Source organism: Dipodomys ordii, unplaced genomic scaffold (assembly GCF_000151885.1).
Source record: "Dipodomys ordii isolate 6190 unplaced genomic scaffold, Dord_2.0 Scaffold195, whole genome shotgun sequence".
NCBI lineage: Eukaryota > Metazoa > Chordata > Mammalia > Rodentia > Heteromyidae > Dipodomys > Dipodomys ordii.
In genome coordinates, this window is record NW_012267411.1 from 3,281,392 (window position 1) to 3,297,883 (window position 16,492).

A 16,492-nucleotide genomic window follows, 5' to 3' on the forward strand; every position below is an offset into this window, starting at 1 on the left:
AAAGGTAATGCATTTCAAAACATACCGTAAAGAACAAGCTTTGTGGGTTTGGCCATGAATGCCTTGCTCATCTTGGTATCCCAGAGACTCTCAGTAAGTTGATACTCATAAATATTTATTGTCAGAGTGACATGTAGCCATTACAGTGACATCATAATATATATAACCAAATGCTAAATTGATATGAGCTGGGTGCCAGTGGCTCACACCTGTAATCCTAGCTACTCAGGAGGCTGAGATCTCAGGATTGAGGTTCAAAGCCAGCCCAGACAGGAAAGTCCGTGAGACTCTTATCTCCAATAAACCACTAGAAAACCAGAAGTGGCACTGTGGCTCAAGCAGTAGAGCACTTGCTTTGAGCTGAAGAGAGCAGGGACAGCACCCAAGCCCAGAGTTCAAGCCCTACGATCAATCAAAAATAAATAATAAATAAACTGATATGATACAGACATTTTGTGATAAAAATGGATTTGAAGGAGATGAACTGTGAACCACAATAGAAAACAATGCAGATGAAAATTCAAAATCACCTAAAACTCTACTTTTAGTGAAAGTAGACAGAAATATATTCCCATGTGATAACTGAGTTAACCAGGATCGGTTATTTATTCATTTATAGAATCAGTATTTTTCCTTAGGTTTTACTTATGGATGTCCTAAAAATGTATAGGTATTCTTTTGTGTGAGGCGTATTGAGGGAGGGGGTTGTCCTGTGCCTATATTTTTTCTGCTTTTTTGTTTTGCTTATATCATCTCAAGATGGAGGAAAATCATGGAATCATAAACATTTCATATTTAAACATTAAGGATTGAATGTGGCATTAGGCCTGAATTATTCTCTTTCTGTACTGTACTGACGGAGACAAATGAGAACAAAAAATAGTATGAAACTACTTTTAAAACTAAAAACTAGAAAATTACAAAGATACAGGTAAACTTAATTGAATGAGAAGATTGCTTTCAAAAAAGCTGGCATTGTCTTTTCATACACAAATGACAAGAATAAATTGGTACTTGTAAGAGATAATGTTTTACACAGAATAAGAGAAGCAGTTTGTTTTTCTCTTGAGCCTAATTCATAAGCATCTTAATTACTCAGAATTTGAAACTTTCAACTACTTTAGAGCAGGTAATTCAGGAAAAGGAAAAATTGAGCCTTCTATACTTCAGAGTGAATTATTGCATATTTTCTCTGTGGACTTACTGAAATTGTATATTATATTTCAAATTAGAGTCTCATTAGGTTTCAAGCCACTTTTCTTGATATACTAGTTAGACCATGGAGAATTTATCATGAAATAGTTAAAGCTCCTCTGGAACAGTCGTTTTATAAGACTAAAAAGATCTCTAGTGATATCAACTCCAAAAAAATATAATTTTTAAGTTAAAAAATTTTAATGGCATAATCAATTTAATGCCTATGCTTTAGGGGGTTAAATAAGTATGATATTCTTAGATATTACAAAATACGTTAAAAGTAAATAAGACAATTTTCAGCTATTCAGAGATCTACATTTATCTAAATGGAAGTATTAATATGTAGAATACTTCAGTGTTATAATAATTTATTAAAATAGTATGGAAACCTACCTCTCTATTCCAGAAGTGACCTATTCCTTTTGAGGAATTGTGTACTTTGAAAGAGTAATTTAAGGGAATATGAATCTATATTCAACATACATACTCTTTTTGAAATGTACATATATATTTCATATGCACCTCATCCTAAAAAATTAAGTCCTATTGGCAGAAGGCAATATTCTAAAATGCTATAAAATTCTATTAAGCATAATGTTCTGAAACATTTTTGAGGTTCATAATAAGTGTTTCTGAACAATGAGAACTGGTAAGTAAATAAAATATAGCCTCTAAGCTGGAATGAACAATTTAGAGTAGATGTTATACCCTTTCGCTTAAGATATTCAATTTCTTACTTGATGCTTAAATTTATTCAAAAGTATGAAAAGAAGAGTAATTCATTCAAAAGTATGATCTTATAATATTTATGAGGGGTGTTCTAATAGAAGGGACATAGCAGTAGGACTATAGAATAAGGAGGAAATTGATCATCAAACACTACTTCCATGAAAACTCATTCTGTTGTCCCAACCTGATGTCTTTGAACCTTGGCTTCTGAATTTATGACACTTGCTTCACTCTGCCTTGATTTATATGCTGATCATTTCTGCACATCTGCTTTCATCTTTTATAGCTCAGGTATTCCTTGAGAACCAAAGAGTATATATGCATTTCTCTTGGTATATAAGACAGAATTTGCTCATAACTAGAATTATCAAGTTTGATATGAATCAAATTATATTCATGCTTTGGAAAGGGACTTACTGCTGTTCCCCACTTCTGACTTCTGAGACTTGAGAACTTTCTGAGTGAAATCTATGGGCAAGATTTAGAACTTAATATGAGTCAACAATTTTCACTTTCTTATTAATTAGTCAAAGACTTGATCAGATACTCTCTACCAGACTCAAGATATTTATGCACTATATTATGTATAATATCATATATGTGCATTCACTGTGGGGAAACAAAAACCCAAGATTGTTACAGCCTTCAAGAGATTTGTTATTAAGGTCATCATATGTTTAAAAACATCATCACATTGTACCCTATAAATAGGTGCAATTAGTATGTGTAAATTAAAAATAAAATAGAATAAGAAAAACTTGCTATCAAATGTGTGCAGTGGGATATGGGGACAGTCAATGTGTGGGAAGAAGCTAAATAGACAGAGAACATATATGATGATTAAGGGATGCAGTGTATAGTGGAGGTGGAAGTGTCTCTTCTCAGAAGGTCCAAGAAAGAGAGAGCACAAAGGTAGGCTGCATGGTACATCCTAGAGAGTGAGTATCACAGTGAAGGCCAAGGGATGGAACCTTGCAGGGAGAACAAGGCAAAGTCCATTCTGAGAACTGAGGAACAGGCAGATCCAGACAATAACAAGGATAATATATTCATGTGTGTTTGACAAGTGGAGGAGGGTTGGGTCTTAACCTTTGCTGCCCAGGTCAGGATTAATCAGAGAAAAAGAGCCCATGCATGAGCACTCAGGCATGTGTTATATTATGTGGGCTCTGGGGATAGGAGGCCTGCGTAGTCAGGAACTTGACAAATCTGACATATTTTGCATCTCTCTTCAATGTGTTTCCTCCAGCATAGGCTCTGGCAAAGGTCTTTACTGTGGGCTTAGGAGGAAAAGTGAGAAGAGTCTGGGCACCTGGTTGAGAGATGGTATGGCATTCCATACATTGGGAGAGGATGGATTTCTGTCTTTCTTGTGATGGGAGGAGCAATGTCAGTGAACAAATACAAATATTTTGGAAATGAGGGAATGGGAAGGGACTGGAAAGGAGAAAGGCACAAAAGAGGATGACAGATGTTCATTTTATATCCTGTGGTCATTGTCCATCTGCCATAAACTGGAAGAGATTTCCTAATGAAGTTTGGGAATTTTAGTCAGGGAAGTGACCCAGGGACAAAATATTAAGTACAATAAATCACATACTGTCACATTTCTGCAAACAGAAGTGTTTGCAGATCCAATAGCTTGTTTGCTAATAAAAGCAGTAAAAATAAAAATGATTGCTCTGTAGTAGTCTCATTTTTAAAATAACTAAATACAAAACAGAAGACAGGGACCAATTGCTTTTAAAGCTTGGCTGTTTCTGTATTTTATAAAGGAGATTTTTTTCAGATTTAAAAAGAAACCTGAACAAAATACTTTTGAGGGTTCTTATTGATTTTGCTGATCTGCTTTATTTGACCTCTCATAATCCTTAATATCAGTTGCTGTAGATCTTTAAATGGAAATTTTTGTTCTGTTTAGGCCTTACAACACTGCTCTTGAAAAAAAAAAAGGTTTCCTCATTCACAAATAGGCTAAATATCCCCATAGGTATTTTTAGTAGGCAAAACAGTTATAAACTCTAGTTTTAAATGTTTGTTTGTCTGATAATTCAAGCTGACAAGACCTTTTAGGTATCATTTCTCTAAATTGACAGTTTGTATTAATGAAATCATTTATCTTCACTTCCATCATCATATTTTACAAAATTTGAATTCATCTGCTCTTGGCAATTCTAAGAGCAGATAAATTTATTTCCCCTCATGCAGAACAGAATAATTCTTAATGAAAGTAATCTCTGAGAACTGGATGTGCTCAGGGTGCTATGGCCTTAGACTCTGTGGGCTCGTTTCAACCACAATTCCCATCCATGTGATGATGTGAGAACAAGCATGCCTCCTGTGTGGGCTGCTACACGATATTATCTGATGTAGTAACTGTTTTTTCTTGTTCAGCTTTTTACTCATGAATCACATTACCACTACTGTGACCAAGGTCTCTGAATCTGAGTGAGACAGGAGTCCCTGCCTCTCTATGCAGGCGCACAGTGGGCAGCTCCAGCCTGCATTTCATGAAACCCGGAAGCTATACTGCATGGTGGGATGCAGATGCACTTTCAAATGTGGAGGTTACAACTGAGAGCGTGCTTACCAGGAGCAGGGGTTGTGGTGGTGGTGGTGGTGGTGGTGGTGATAAACAATTGACTGAGCCAAGAATATGTTTTTCTTATGTAGCCATTCCTCATGAATTTATTTTACCTATTATCTGAGAACTAGTAAAATAGCATACTGAAATTCTCATCTTTTCTGGTAGATTTTTCCAACTTGTTTTGGGTTCTGTGTTCAAAGTACTTTGTTGATAATAGTATATACATTAAGAGTAATAAAAACCATTTTCATTGAACAGTGTTGGGCATGAAACTAGATCACTACTAAAGAACAAAGATCATTTCATTTTTATACAGTCTACAACTAATGGAAATTTGTATAGATATGCTTACATTATAAAATAGCACACAAGGGGCTAGGAAGGTGGCTCAGTGGTAGATTGCTTGCCTCACGTGCCTGAGGCCCTAGGTTTGATTCCTCAGCACCACATAAGCAGAAAAAGCCGGAAGTGGCTCTATGGCTCAAGTGGTAGAGTGCTAGCCCTGAACTGAAGGGCTGAGGGACAGCACCCAGGCCCAGAGTTCAAGCCCCATGACGGACAAAAAAAAATAGCATGCATAAATACAATAAAATCTTATGTAGTGTAGGTCTTATGTACTAAAGGAAGACTAGAACAAACATTAAAATTAAGATAACAGCCAAATGCTGAGGTGTAACCTTGTAATCCTAGCTACTTGAGGGAGGGGTGATCAGAGTATCAGAGTTTGTTAGTTCAAAGCCAGTCAAGGCAAAAAAAAAATTGGCATGACTATCTCAACTAATGGCTGGATGTGGAGACATATGCCTCTATCTCCTCTATAGGGAAAGCACAATTGCTGGGCACAGTGATCCATACCTGTCATCCCCACCATGTGGGGAAGTACACAGAGGGTTACAACCTAGGCTGCTGGCCAAAAAGTGAGACCCCCACCACAAACATGACCAATGCAGAAAAGAGACTGGAAGCATGGCTCAAGTGGTAGAGTACCTACATAGTAAGCATAGCAAACAGGTGCTCAAAAAAAGGTCTTGAGTTCAATCCTCCATATGGTCAAAAAGAACTAAAACAACTAAACACACCCTAAAAAAAACAGTAAATAAGCTGTCTTAGAAATGGCAGCATTTTAACTTAAATTTGGGAGCCATATTTTAAGAATTGCTCATAGGCTTGCTAAATATCAAGATACAGTAGGTTTGTTTAATACCATAGGCCAAGTGAGTTCATGCTCTTAGAATTTTTTGGCAGACCCAGTGAAGAAGGAAATAAAAATTGAAGCGCAATAGGATCATTGTTCCACATTGTTGTTGCTTCAGGAAGAATAAACATGTGCAGCTGCCTCCAACAAAATACTTAAATAGACATTTGTGGAACTACTAAAATATTGATTATCTAGAAAATAATAGCCTTGATTGGGGCAGAAGAAGAAGAATTGCAAAGTAGCAAATAAGCTTTTACTGTGTTCTTTGATGCTTTGAGGTGCACTGCTAGTATTTTCTCCCTCATGAATGTACTAGCTTTGAAAAATCCCTGTTAGGAGAAAATCTCAGATTAGACAATTTTCCAGACCTGCTTATTATGCCAGAATCTTCATGTTGTTTGTCACATTTTCCACATTTCAATTCAGAATGGCCAAGTCTCTTTCTTACATGTCCTTAGAGTAATATGTAAAACCTCCTTGAAGTAACAGTTAAGTTTTCCTGAAGTTTGTTATGCAGCTTGTTGCCTCTTTATAATCACTACAGCATTAAGTGTATGATCCTCTCATCCATTTATCTATCTTGAAAACATGAATGAGTATGTTGATCTTGCTAAGTTTTTCAGGTCATAGGAAGGAGTTCTAAGCAGTCAGATTGCATCTATCCTACAATTTTTATGATGCTTTATATCAAATACTGTTGTTTACATGCAGCTTCTACAGCCCTGATTGTCTCTAAGGGCTGAGAATTGAATGATGGTAGTGGCAGGAACTGCTGTTACTAGAATCCTCCACAGGCTCTGTCCAGACATTCCTAGAGCCTGCTGTATTTATGGGTCCTCTGTGCAATGGGGAGGCCTGATTTCTGGCAGTGCTTGTACTCCCTATCTATCAATTCTGTGAGATCAGTTTTTTCCATCTGTGGCTCTGCACTGCATTTGAAAAGGAAGTTTGTTTTCAGAGCAGAACTTGGGAAAAAAGGCTGTTTCCAGCAATTGCTACCAATCCCCAGGAAAACAGTTGCTCCTTCTATTGTGTTCTGCTCTGATTTACTTTGGAAAGTGCTGGGATTCGTGGAAAAGGGCATAGTGAAATAAATAAACTACCCAAGCCTTGGGAAAATAAATATCAATTGATTTATTCTCCTACTTTAAGAGTAAAAAGCAATAGAAGGGACTGTTGGAGATACAGGCTTATAATCCCTAATCCCTAATTCCATTTTATAAAACAAAGAAAGAAAAACCTCAAACCAGCATAATTTTTTAAGTATGGTGGGAAAACCTGGCGTGATCTGAATTCATTTGGCAACAAGGTACTACTTATACTCTTGAATTCCACTATTTATGTGAATCCTCGTGCATTTTTTGCAGAAATATTCATATGTTTATGGGTGGAGGTGTGGCTCAAGTGGCAAAGTATCAGCTGAGCAAACAAGCCAAATATGTCCAAGGCTCTGAGTTCAAATTTTAGTACTGGCAAAAGAAAAAAGAAACTAATGTGTTTGATTAGAGAATGTTGCCCCAGACAACAAGGGATTTCGAAAGGTATATATGATATGTGCATATTAATTTTCTGTGAATTAAATAAATATATTAATTAAAATTTGTAATTGAGCTAGCCTCACAAGATTATAACTTCTATAGTTGTTATTCTGAGGAAGTAGTTACCTCGTCAATTTTCAGTCATTACTAATATTTTTGTTTAAAATGGCTTTGATTTTAGGCAAAACCAAGCTATTCTTTAACTGGCTTATTTTTGTGTGTGTGGGGGGGTGTCAGTCGTGGGGCCTGAACTCTGGGCCTGGGCGCTGTCCCTCAGCTCTTCAGCTCAAGGCTAGCACTCTACCACTTGAGCCATAGCGCCACTTCCACTTTTTTCTTTTTGCTTATGTGGTGCTGAGGAATTGAACCCAGGGCCTCATGCATGCAAGGCAAGTGCTCTACCACTGAGCCACCTTCCCAGCCCTAACTGGCTTATTTTTATGTCAAGCACCTAAGAGGCTTGGGAATGAAAGAAGAAATTGACATGAATTTTGGAAAGTTCTGGCACTGGGAAGTACTAACAATTTCCTCCATACATGTGTATTATGCACTGCAAAAAGGTTTTTGATCTACTGAAGACAAGCTTTATTTTCAGCACTTGATTTCTACTTGCTCAGGGGATGTGTGTTCTTGGGATTGTAAATTCTGCTGACAAGCATGGCACAGAAGCACTCCAATGAGCAAGTCCTGGGAGGTACAGGTATTCTTCAGCTTTTGTTGAACCCCAGGGGCTCATGAGGGTTACCAGGCTTTATTTGGGTTCATTTCCAAAGACAGTACAAAAGTACATGCTTCTTGTATAAACAATTACTTAAAAGACGTTCCTCCCTTACAGGATATTTGTTTCCTTATGAGAATATTTTAATTCACCCAAACCAACCTTAAGAGAAGAAAATAATTTAAAATCTTCCTTCCTTCCTTCCTTCCTTCCTTGCTTTCCTTCCTTCCTTCCTTTCTTTCCCTCTATCCTTCCCTCGCTTTCCCTTTCCCTCCATCTTCCCCTCCCTTTCTCCCTTCCTCCTTTTTTCCCTCCCTCCCACTTCTCCACCCTCCCTTCTCCCCTCCATTTTCCCTCCCTCCCTTTCTTCTTCCCTCTCTACTTCCTTCCACTCTCCCTCATTTCTTCCCTCCCTTTTCCCCATAATATTATGTTTTGAAGTATATATACATTGCAGAATAATGGATATAGCCATTTAATATACATTCTCCTTCTCTCTTTGTTGTTGTCCTACCATTAAAATATATCTAAGCAAAGTTTGCAGTGCAGATTCCTGTACTCTGGGACTTGCCTCTAAGATGTGAAATGCAGAAATGCATTTGTAATGCTTGCTGTATACAAGGGTGAGAATCTGGTTTGGAGGTCTGCCTTCACAGCTTTTACAATGTAGATAAAAGCCTGAGTCTCTCTGAGGAAAGAAATACAAACACACATACAAAATTAGGTACAAATCTGAATATTTATTAAGTATCAGAAAAGACCCTTTAACTTATAAATTAAATCATTTAAGTTAGGGATGGGAAGGGGAAGGCAACAATGCTTGATAAGAAATGTACTCATTATCTTGCCCATGTAATTGTAACCCCTCTGTACAGTATTTTCACAATAAAAAAAAAAGAAAAAGAAAAAAAATTAGGTCAGGGACTGGAAAGGAGGCTCAGTGGTAGAATGCTTGTGTTCCATGCATGAGGTCCTAGGTTCTATTCCTAAGCACCATATAAGCAGAAAAAGCTGGAAGTAGTGCTGTGGCTCAAGTGGTAGGGTCTTGAGTTCCGGCCCCACAACCAACCAAAAAAAAAAAAATTAGGTCAGCAATACTAATCACAAAATCAGAAATAAAATCTCATTATGAGCTACTTAAATACCCTAGAAACACTTTTTGTTACATATTTTGGCTATATACTCTTAAACCATCTCCTCCTATGAGAATAATTTGTAACATTTTCTAAAGAGAAAACAGAAAGATAATTCTGCCTCTATCATAGAGATTAGAGTTTTTTTTTTATGTTTAGTAGTTTACCATCCAAATTCTTTATTGATAAAGTTTGTACTTTTGGGGATTGTTAGCAACTTGGATAAATCTCTGTCTTTCTTAGATTTCAAGGCATTATAAATTTTTTGTGCAATGACTCATCCCACTCTTTGAATTGACGTCACTCATAAAATGTTTGTGTCACCTTTGTCTTTGAGTCATCTTTGTCTATGAGTCACTATTGTCTTTGAGTCATGATGTATTTTTTCTCCTTCCTTCTCTCCCTCCCTCCCTCCTTCCTTCCTTCCTTCTTCCTCATTAGCACAGTGAGTGGTAGTGGTTCCTATTAGCGCTTCCCATTCTGAGAGTGAGAGTAACTGCATTCTAAAGTAGACAGCAGATGATCTATAAAACTCATACCTGTAACTCAACCTGTCCTTACCTGAATCCCCAAAGCAGCCATGGCACTTCAACATCACCTAACATGCAGGGAAGTAGCATTGGTGAGGTAGTCAGAATGGAGACAGTATTTAACCATCTGCAAGAGAGTTGACACTACATCATGGGAACACATTACTGGAGCTCCCTCCAAGGCCTTTGAAGGTGCTAATACTAATAAGGACCCGAAAACTAACACTTTATCAGCTTTATCTTTAATCCTCTTCTGGATAGAACAACATGTTAAATTTGGGCTTCACACTGCATTGGTACATACAGTCTGATACTAACCCTATTATTTACATTCTGATAATAAACCTATTGTAATTTACTTCTTTCTCCTGCAAATTTCTTCCATTTTCCTTTTTAATACCTCCCCTGTATTTAATATTCTATTGCTTTCATCTATCTCAGTAGTCATATACAGACACCATGGCGATTTTTATTTGTCATTGTATTTAGTGTTATGATTCCTAATATATAATAATCCTTAATGTAAAATAACACATGAATTTATTAAATATTCAGCATAATCTCTACTTTATTACTCATTTATATTGCCAAACAATTTTGCTGTTGCTATAAATGGGGAAAGGAGGAAAGCACTAGATTTGGAGCTCTGCCAAAGTAGCTTCCGCCTAACCTTGGGCACAGCCTGTCTGTACCCTGGCAAGTTGTTTATAAAGTGCTCATCTTCATGTTCTACTAAAAGCTTTCCCACTATGGTATTAAGTCCTAGAACTGGGTTATAGGCACGAATCATGAGTTAACCAGAAATGCACTCTATTAGAAAGCATAGTTTTGTTGTCTGTTTAAGGTAATGCAGCTCCACAAGAAACATGAAAGTAGTTGCCACATTCTTACTTAACCAATTGTGGTTAATTTATACTTGTAGCCTATTTTATCACCAGAGAAAATTAAAGTAGAAGAACAGTAATATAGCATTAGAAGAACCATGTGTTTTGACTTGGAAGGTTCTCAGTGGCAGCTGGAGAGATGTGAACATATGCCCCTCTGACTAATCCTAAGAAGAGTGTCAGTCTCTGAGTTATTGAATGGAAGCTGAGCATCATGACATCTCCCTGCCCCACAGAAAAGAAGACTCTGAAAACAGCCAATGAAAATAACAATGATGCAACTATGTGTTATCAATGTTAAATGAGTAGATCTAGGAAATGTTTATTTCATTCAACAAGTCCTCTTTTCCAGTATAAAGAGCTCATAGGAAACAAGATTTGGGAAATAAAATTCTCATTGTGATAAAGCTGACATCCTAATGGGAGGAAACAGTCATCAACAGATGAATATATCAGGAAGTAATAATGCAGTGGGAAAATAAATCAGGTCAGTGAGTGATAGAGTACCATCTTACTAAAGGTGACTAGGAAAGGCTTTCTGGAGTGTAGTGTTGAGCAGAGGCCAGGCCTGTATAAGAAAGAGAGTGAGCCCAGCAGAAGGAATAGCCAGCTCAGAGCTCTCCAGGTTATCTCTCTGGTTGCTACAAAACCTTATATAAATGTCAGCTGTCTCTAATGCTTTCTCTCTTCAGTGGGAAGAGAGATTCTTGGGGTCTGTTGTTCCTACTATTTCCTGAATGATGGCTGAAGTCAAGTGAATTGAGGCCTGCTTTTAATACAAGATGAAAAGTCATGTTGAAGTGGGAAGGCAAGAGTCATCCACATCCCTCTTTGCCCAACTCAAGTAGTCCAGCCATGAGAGATGCATCCCACTTGGAGAAAGGAGAGGACATCGATTGCAGGCCTTAGAACTGAATGCCAGTTCCAGGCTGACCATAGAGAAACCCAGTGCTATGACCTCTGCCATCACGCCCAGAGTTAGAGTCACTGTGACTCATTGACCATCTTTAAATATAGGAGGAGCCCTTTAGGATAACTCTGAACCAGTTCTGTTTCTCAGTCTGCATTTGGTCTCTAGCAATGGTATGCCATTACCCCACTGTAGGTAGAAGTGCAGCTTTATCCTAAATGGATTGAGGAATTAGCAAAAGATTATAAACAGGAGGTAATTATGATAATTGATTAATTTGCACCAAGCACTGGCAACAAACAACAGGCTAGGCTAGAACAGGTGTGGCTGGAAACCAGAACTAGCAAACCTAGAAAGAACTAATAACAGTTCCTTGGCTGTGTTAAGGAGATGAATTCAAAATCATAATATTTTAGAAATGAGAGAATTCAGTGACCCAGGGAGTAAGAAAAAGTGAGTCACCAGTATCTTTTTGTATATGACACAAAATATAAGCTTGTATCGTGATGCTAGCCTGTGGATAGAAGTGGTATTTGTCATCAGGCCCTGTTGGATATTATTTTATTGTGATATATCAGCTTTTCCTTCTCTCTGCTCTGTTTATGAACAATCTGTAAGAACTTGCATTCTGTAAGGACTATTTCTGGTCATCACTAGCTCCATCCTTTCCAGGAATCCACCTGGTACATTTTCTTTTAAGCACTTAGTGTGTATAAGACACAATGCACACAAATAATCTTTAAATCTTTAGGCTAATTCAAACTTGCCTCTGAAAAAGCAGTCTTTGGCAGTATCTGTTCTTGTTTGTGTTGAAGTTTGTCTCACAAATCTTGCCACTTTCTTTTCCAGCCACACAGTTTGATATTTATTTTAAGCAGTTGCTCATGAAAGTTAGAATTTAACAGTGAGTGCAAAGACAAGGTGTGGGTGGGGACGGAGGTGGGGAGTGGGGGGAGAGGTGGAGTTTTCTGTGTGAGCCTGGCTTGCTGTGTGGCTTTCTTTTCAAAGTCCCTTTCTGCTTTTTCACATGTTTCAGCTGTGAGAACAAATCTAGGAAACTGCTGCTTGGCCTTTTGGCACATTGCTAGCTTTGGTGGTTGCAAACTCACTGGATTTTATACTAAACAGAAATTATTCTAATGAAAGCTTGGAATCCTTAAACACTACAAATGTGAAACCATTAACAAATGCTCTTTGCTGATCCAGAGGCTCATTGAACAGATGGATGGAAGTTAAATACAAGTTGCACTATTTCTTATTCTTGGAGTTTATTTTTACTATATTATAAATATTCTGCTATATTAGTTATATTAAACTTCTAGCAAATGTTTCATGACTGAGTTTTCTGAGACCTTTGAAATTACAGTCATACTAGTTTCTTTACAATATTTTAGCACCTCACCAACTGGGTCTCTATTTAGAAAACATATGCAAAAAGAGAGAGTGGTTCTCCATTTTAATGACATATATCATTGAACGCAGTCACTATTAAGGGCTAGTACCTTGCAAGAGCACAGTTTGAGTCATTCTGTAATATTTAGATATTTTTGGCATAAATTATTTATTTTTAAAACTATTTAAATAGCTCGTGTGTCTCCGAAGAAGCCTTCAATTGATCGGTTTTAACCTCTTTTCCATTTCCTAAGATTATCAGATAGTATTTATGAGAACAGATCACAGGAAATTTCAACATAGAATGGGGGTAAATATCTAAATCTTTGGGAATGTCAGAAATACTTATCAAGAAGGATATATGTAATTATATTGATTTTAAAATTGAAATGTGTTGTTATTGCTATTTACAGGGTCAGGTTCCTGTCGGTTTAGTTACTCCGACCCCAGCATCATTGTGTCATATGCCAAGAATAATACTTCAGACTGGATTCAGCTTGAGAAAATTAGGTTGGTTGTGATTTAAAGTCTGTTCATAAGTTCTAATGCAAACAGATACCTACTTCCCTATGTACCTTTATTGTGCCACTGACTTTTCTTCTTGGTTTAAAGTACTCTGGTTGTTCATTATGCTGGATTGGATAACTTCATGTGTTATGGCCTGTCCTACTTGAAGAATGAAAATTCAGAACTTTCTGCTATCAATAGTCCTTACATCAAACTATTTTGAACAATGCTACATTTTTGGATTATAACCTATCTGATAGCATCCTGTACCACATAACATCAGTATATGTAATTACTATAGGTGGCCCGTTTCTGGCCTGGCATATATAGACCTGGGAGAATATCGGGTCCCCACCCAAATCCTCAAACTTTTATGAAATGATTACTATTATTGGTTTGTTTCTTAAATTAGCATAACAAATAGATATTTTTCATCAGTTTTCTGACAGTTGGTTTTTTGGTTTGTTTGTTTGTTTAAGCCATTTTCCTTGGTTTATTCTCATATTAAAAGAACTGAGGCCAGCCCTGGTGGCTCAAGCCTATAACCATAGCTACTCAGAAGGTTATGATGTGAAAATCATGATTCTAAGCCAGCCCAGGCAGGAAAGTCCCAGAAACTCTCATCTCCAGTTAACCAGCAAAAAGCTGGAAGTGGAGCTATAACTCAATGATAGAGTGCCAGCTTAGAGCACAAAAGCTAAAGGACAATGCCTAGGCCCTGAGTTCAAGCCATAGTACCAGCACAAAACCAAAACTTAGCCAAACAAAAAACCTGTGATTGATTTAAGGGAAAAGAATAAATGTTATGTCTTGATACTAAACCAATTGTAGAAAGTTTCTCCTAGTATTAAGGAAAAAACGTTAGAACTTCACATGTTTACAACTTCACATGTCTAAATAAAACTGAGAAAAGGTATTCTAACCTGTAGACTTTAATAATAATAGTCTCCCTCTGTAGAAGGATAAAACATAGTTTATAGGTTCTCATAAGCTTGACATGCTTGCCGTTTTTATGACAGAAACTTTAGCTTTTCTTTCTAATTTTTAGTAGTTACTAAAATGATTATTTTGTGACAGTCCTGAGGCTTGAACTCAGAGCCTTAGCACTGTCCCTGAGTTTTTGTGCTCAAGGCTAGTGTTTTACCATTAGCTATAGCTCAACTTCTGGCTTTTTTGGTAGTTTATTGGAGGTAAGAGACACATAGACTTTACTTCCTGTGATGGCTTTGAACCACAATCCTCAGATCTCAAGCTCCTGAGTATGAAAATGATTGCTTAAATATATACTTGTTAACATAAATGGCTTTAAACAAGACAACATAAATATTAGAAAATTTACCTATATCTACACAGTGTTCTTTCTAGTGTGTTATATACCTAAACTTAAGTAAGTTGTAGCACATATTTCTTTCCAGAAAACAGCTACATGCTTTTGGTGTGATCAGTAATGAAACTACACATTTAATTACAACATATGAAAATCATGCTCAGCCGAGTCCATATTTTTTTTTCACCAAATGGCACTTGCAAATTTTAGGTCATGTCCCAACCTGTCATACTCATTAATGTAAATCTCCCTTACCATCAGAGTGCAAGCAATCATGACCTAGAACTAAAATATATTCCCTTCATCAATTTATATTCTTTTTGAACCTAAAAAGATAGTCATCATGAAATATTTTAAAAGCGAAGGGAACTGATTACCCTCAAAGGTAAAGCACACCATCTATAACCTACACTGACAATTCTACAGATATATATGTGCTTCATTGGTGAGGGAAAAATATGACTTTTCTCCGATCTTTCCAAAACTGATTTATTGCCAGCACAGGATACCACTGGTTTGCATTTTAGTACCATTTTTAATCTTGGCTAAGGCGATCATTTTTACTACAGCAGATTTCTACTTTGGTAGAATAAAATTGTTTAGTAAAAGAACTTTATTATGCAGCAGAAGGTCTTAGATTCTCACAGACATAATATAAAAATCATGTAAAATTATATCATATTTTGAAAGACTGACCTGCAGGAATTTGTAATGAATTCTAAATGAGTACATTTAATTCCATGGCAAGCCTCACATTTTATACAGTATAAATGTATCAAAATGTATTTGGTTGCTGGAAATAAACTAATCATTAGAGACCAATTATAAAATATTGCATATAATCATCCCTAATTGATGCCTCACTTCAAAGTAAGAATTGACATTAAAATCATTTCCTATTGTTTCTCCTTTGTTTTCCTATTATCAAGTAAACTGTTTTGGGTTAACTTCTACCATATTGAAAAATCTGTGCTAGGTACAAATTGTTTTTTTCTCCTACGCAAGCATAATTACACCTTAACCAGCTTACTTGACTATATTCAGTGCTTGCCTTGTGTCACATAGAAACCCCTTGAAGGGTTTTAGTATTTTAAACTGCCATCAATTAATACAAAAATTGTAATAACAATTGTAATTGACCCTGAAATATTCACAGACTATGGGATTACATTTAATCCATAATGGATATAATGTTTTTTGAAAGAATGAAACTACAATCTTAAGAGACAAAATTCATCTATGGGAAAGAAAAGGTGCCCAACCCTTTATGTCACCATCTGTTTCAGGGCCCCTTCCAATGTGAGCACAATCATCCATATTCTCTACCTTCCTGAAGATGCCAAAGGAGAAAACATTCAGTTTCAGTGGAAGCAGGAAAACCTTCATGTTGGTGAAGTGTATGAAGCCTGCTGGGCCTTGGATAACATCCTGGTCATCAATTCAGCTCACAGACAAGTGATTTTAGAAGACAGTCTGGATCCAGTGGACACTGGCAACTGGCTTTTCTTCCCAGGAGCCACAGTCAAGGTTTGAGCTCTCTTTTGTTTATTCTTCTAAAACCTAGGCTCAAAATTCTTTAAAGTTAACTATTTTTTTACCAAAACTATTACTAAAGGAAAATGCATTTTTTATTTCTCTTACCCTGCTTTTTAAAAATAGAGTACCATTATTTCTTCCCTCCCACATGGTATAACCTCTGCTTTCATTGTATTTGATGTTGGTATAATTTGTGGAGGGGAAGGGAAAAAACAAATCATTTAAATGGGGATACAGGTGGACCCATTGCAACAATGAGATGTATAAGTCATTATGTTGAAAAACAAACTTTACAACTTTGGCGGG

At 36.7% G+C, this 16,492-nt stretch overlaps 1 protein-coding gene across 1 annotated transcript in view; it reads left to right on the top strand.

Moving 5' to 3' along the window:
- Reln (reelin) overlaps nucleotides 1-16,492 on the top strand; it is a 323,527-nt gene that overhangs the window by 103,228 nt on the left and 203,807 nt on the right. Inside the window, exons 8-9 of the mRNA XM_013034723.1 lie at nucleotides 13,230-13,326; nucleotides 15,937-16,177. Coding sequence (XP_012890177.1) covers nucleotides 13,230-13,326; nucleotides 15,937-16,177 — 338 coding nt within the window. The remainder of the gene's footprint in view (nucleotides 1-13,229; nucleotides 13,327-15,936; nucleotides 16,178-16,492) is intronic.